Source organism: Gavialis gangeticus, unplaced genomic scaffold (assembly GCF_001723915.1).
Source record: "Gavialis gangeticus isolate Ggan-Ray unplaced genomic scaffold, GavGan_comp1, whole genome shotgun sequence".
Taxonomy (NCBI): Eukaryota; Metazoa; Chordata; order Crocodylia; family Gavialidae; genus Gavialis; species Gavialis gangeticus.
Window position 1 is genome coordinate 74,047,482 of NW_017729034.1, and position 4,332 is coordinate 74,051,813.

At 36.4% G+C, this 4,332-nt stretch overlaps 1 protein-coding gene across 5 annotated transcripts in view; it reads right to left on the reverse strand.

The window, feature by feature from the left end:
• The window catches only part of ARID1B (AT-rich interaction domain 1B), a 583,022-nt gene that overhangs the window by 389,096 nt on the left and 189,594 nt on the right, over window positions 1-4,332 (reverse strand). For all 5 annotated transcript variants that reach the window (XM_019526890.1, XM_019526889.1, XM_019526886.1 and 2 more), the window contains one exon: window positions 3,735-3,845. In XM_019526890.1, the coding sequence (XP_019382435.1) occupies window positions 3,735-3,845 (111 nt within the window). The remainder of the gene's footprint in view (window positions 1-3,734; window positions 3,846-4,332) is intronic.

Genomic DNA, 4,332 nt, shown 5'->3' on the forward strand with positions numbered 1-4,332 from the left:
AAATTAAAAAAATGTATGGAGCTCCATTCACCACATTTTCTAGGCAGAGGATCTCAAAAATCTAGTTTCCCTAGAAACATGTCTTCTGTAAACATATGAGCAACCAAACTTAAACAGGACATAAACAGAGTATTGCACAAAATACAGAGAACATTCCAATTTCTGATAGAAATGTTGAACATGTATAGCAAAGACCTGGTAAATAGATAAGATTATAAAATTAATCGAGGAACAGAAAATGTACAGGTCACATAACAGAGTACAGCACTGATTCCAGCAAGTGTCAGATGTAATGTCTCCCTACTCACTCCAGAGGATGCATCCAATATTAAGTTGATACTACGTCTGATTTAAAGAAAGGTGTATAAGAATAGGCTTGGGGTTCACTGAGCTTGGGAATGAACTGTGAAGTAACCGTTTCCGTTTACTCAATGGGTTTAAAATACAGAACAAGAAACTTCTGGCAAATATAGGAAAAAACAACATTCTAAGGGTAAACTTGAGCGAGTGCCACTTGACCATCTGCCTCAGCCAAGCAAGAGGGAAACTGAGCAAAATAGGGCCTCATTCAAAAATACGATGCTCATTTGGAAAGAGCTTTTCTTAGATGCAGATTAAAAGCTAAATAAATAAATACACTCCTCTTCTTTTCATCCTGGCAATCCAATGAGCTGTGGAAATTTATGACATGACAGAGATAAAAAGTAGAGACATTATTTTTCACATACACAATCTATAGCCAATCGAGGAACCTTTCCTGAAACAACCAGCTTGTGGATATTTTATTATGAGGTCCTATCTCCAAAGCCATCTTGCCTTTCCAAGGATGGCAGTATTGTGTATTTTTGCCATTTTTTTCTTGCCTCCAAAGAAATCTGCTCAGAAGTAGCTGTTCTTCATATATGTTCATCTACACTTCTCCCCCCCCTTCCTTTCTCTCCCCCTAACAGGGAATAATTTCCTTATTTATTACTTCCTTTCCTTCACAGAAAACCAAACATTGAGGTTCTCTCAAAAGCCTGATATTTCCTTCTAATTGCGACCCAAACAAAAGTGCTATGAGCACTATTCTTTGCAACATTTCATTTGGACTTAGCGACTCCCACATGGTCAAACCCCCCAGGTCAAACTATGCAGATATCGGAGCATTTTAGAAGGAAAGAGAACATTGTATAGGATCTGACAGGCCATTAGAAGCAGCTAATAAAACAATATTTTGTTTGTAGCGATTTGTTACCAACCCACATTACAAATTTGCCTGCTTTGAACTTTACGGGAACATTCATGCCAGGACTTTTGTATACAATGTGCGAAGGAAATGGAACAACTATTGAACTGTTTAGCTCTGCTTACTGTGACACAAAGTCGCCAGAAAATCTTCCCAAAGGGATGACACAAATCAGCTTTCAATGCTGTAGAAGGTGGTTAAGTCACATTGAAACCCATGAAATGGGTACGTTTGGGTTTTTGTTTTGTTTTTTAATCAGTACCAGAAAGATCATCCAACATTTATTGCTAAGTTTCTCTGGTTTTAGATATGCTTATAAGTTCGCCATATAAAATTCAGAGATGTTATGACTTTCCTTTTTTAAAATTTTCTGAATTAAAAAAACAACACAAAAGACATTTCACCCCATATTAGTTTGGGCAATTCTCTTTTTCAGCCTTTCAAAATGGTAATTTTTTTTGAGTGGATGAACCTGCTTTTTGGGGAGGGGCGGGAGGGGGGAGTTCTATTTTTTTTTAAATCTAAACTTTTTCAAAGATGAACTCACCAAATAACGACATTTAAATGCTAATTCACAAATTAAGGTATGTGGCCAAATATTCTGAAATTCACTATTAATGCTATCAACCCATGGTTAGAATAATAAATATACCAAACACTCAGCAATACATATACCCAATATTCTCCTCAGATACCATGGTGAAAGGGGTAGACAAAGGTTACTCAAATGCTGAAATTTTAAACAGTTTACATAATGCATATCACATTCAACAAATCTGCAATGAAATTATTAGATCAATGCATAGCAAGTAACTCTAAACGGCCAATATTCAGGTACGTAGAGGTAAAAAAACCCTGCCCACAGTTTAACAGCTACTAAAACAGTTACGTTTACATTCACATTAGCTGTTATTTATATAACTGGTGGTCAATATCCATTTCATTGCTTCCTCTCCCTATCCCCAAAAAGCATACATAAAATTTAAACCAGATGTGAAATATATATATATCACCAGTCACTGTCCTAGGTTTTAAAAGTTTTAAAAGGCTGTAAAAAAAAGACTGATAACACAAAGCCTACTGCAAACTATTTCTGAGTATTACAGCCATGAAGGTGATCAGAACTGCAGAAAAACCTAGAGAGAAAGAGAGGCTGAGTTTGATCTGCCTATCAAGTCATGTTGTCACAACATGAAACAATTTTATATTAACTTTCTATTTCTGAATATTTGATTGACTGGGTATGAACTGCTCTTCTCTTAGGAGTTGATGGTAGTGTCATGTGTCATTGGAAAAAATGCAGTAAGTTCTTAGATTTCACATACAAACTTCAGTTTCTCAACAAGTTAAGCATACTTAAGATACCTGCTCTTCCAAAGCATCCCTCTACTAATTTAAAATGATTATGTGCCCACTGAACTGTATGAACTGTCTTGGAAACAATTCTGTGCAATGCTGTTCAGAGCCACAAATAACTTAGTTTAATCAATTTGCCTTTTTTAACCTGAAAATATTTCACCTGGTTTAAATCTGTATGGGCACATTAAGCTGATTTACTTGTTATGAAACAACCAGATATAAATGGGACAAGGCCAAAACATACTGGCTAAAGACCTCCAAAGCACAAACAGCTATGATAATTCTGCTAAGCACATTCATTTTTGGCACCCTTTTTCCCCCCCAGGTACACATAGAGATAATACAGCTAGCCAAGATTCAGCACAACCTAACCAAAATGCTCAAATGATAACCAGCCCTATACCAGGTACTAGCTATCATTCCAGCACCTATCTTTGTAGATTGTACTAACAAAATAGAATTTAACTTGTCAAAGACTGTATCAAGTACTTTTCCAGATGTGTTTTAACTACATTGACAACAAAAACATTGTGTTTGAGGTCTGAAAGTAATAAACCATGGTGGCAATAGTTTCCTCACTGCTGCCATAATATCACTGAAATAATGCTAGTTCACAATCAAAACATCTTGTGGGCAAGAAGCCCTTACAGATGAAGGCAGACATTAAACACCCCTGAATAAGACTCATTTGAACAAATGCAAAATTCAGAAAGTTAAACATCTATTCTCTCCCCTCTACACATGCACGATTCCTCACAGATGCATACTCAAATCTGTGTACAAGTTAGTAAACTCTCTGGTCTCTGGACTGCTTGTCAGCTATTAAGCACAATCATGCTCAAATCTGAATCATACGCTAACAAAAAAATCATTACATTTTAAAGGGCAAAGTATGTAGTAACCACTAACCAAAGTCTTACCAACTGAAATATTTAAGACTTCCTGTGAAGGAATGCCCCAGACAACGTATCAATCACTCATCGCCCGCTCTTCTCAACAGACAGAACCAATTGTAAAACCAATTATAAATTTGTCAATTTGCATTCCCAAAATCTCACCTGCTTATTATAATAGCAGAAAGGTCTTTATAAAATACTTTCATTTTAAAATGTACTGCTTCTCTATAGCAATTACGTTAGTTTCTTACTGGTAAGCTTGATGGTCTTTCTTGTTGTATGAGGTTTAGATCTTCATGGTTGGGCTTTCCTGGGGCCATAGGGGGTTGGGATCGGGTTCCATAGCCTTCCTGAGACATGTCCTGAGAAAACAAAAGTATAAACACCATGTGGTTATTCACATGCCACCCTAGTCAATTAAATCCATGTAAAGATAGAATAGATAAGTAACAACTGACTACTGGTTAATGGGATTTTTAAAAGACAGATCTCATTTCTTGATGACAACAAACCATCCGTGTGTCATTTATCCCTTAAAAGCTTTATAAAGAAATCAGTGGCAGTTAAATTTACCATAAACAGGCAGAGGATTGTGTGCCTACCTGTGTTCCAATACCACAAGTTAAAACAATTATGTAAAAATATTTTTTTCAGGATATAGAGAAATTAAAACGTTCAGCAGATGCTTAGACACCACAGCAAGTCTTGTAGCGATAATGAATCAGAAGGAGGATTCTGCAACGCTGGATCTGAGAATCCACCGTAATAATTCTCTTATATCAAACTCCGATAATGTTTCTAATTTCCCCACCCACCATCAATACTCCCAGCACAGCTTTCCAATGCAAA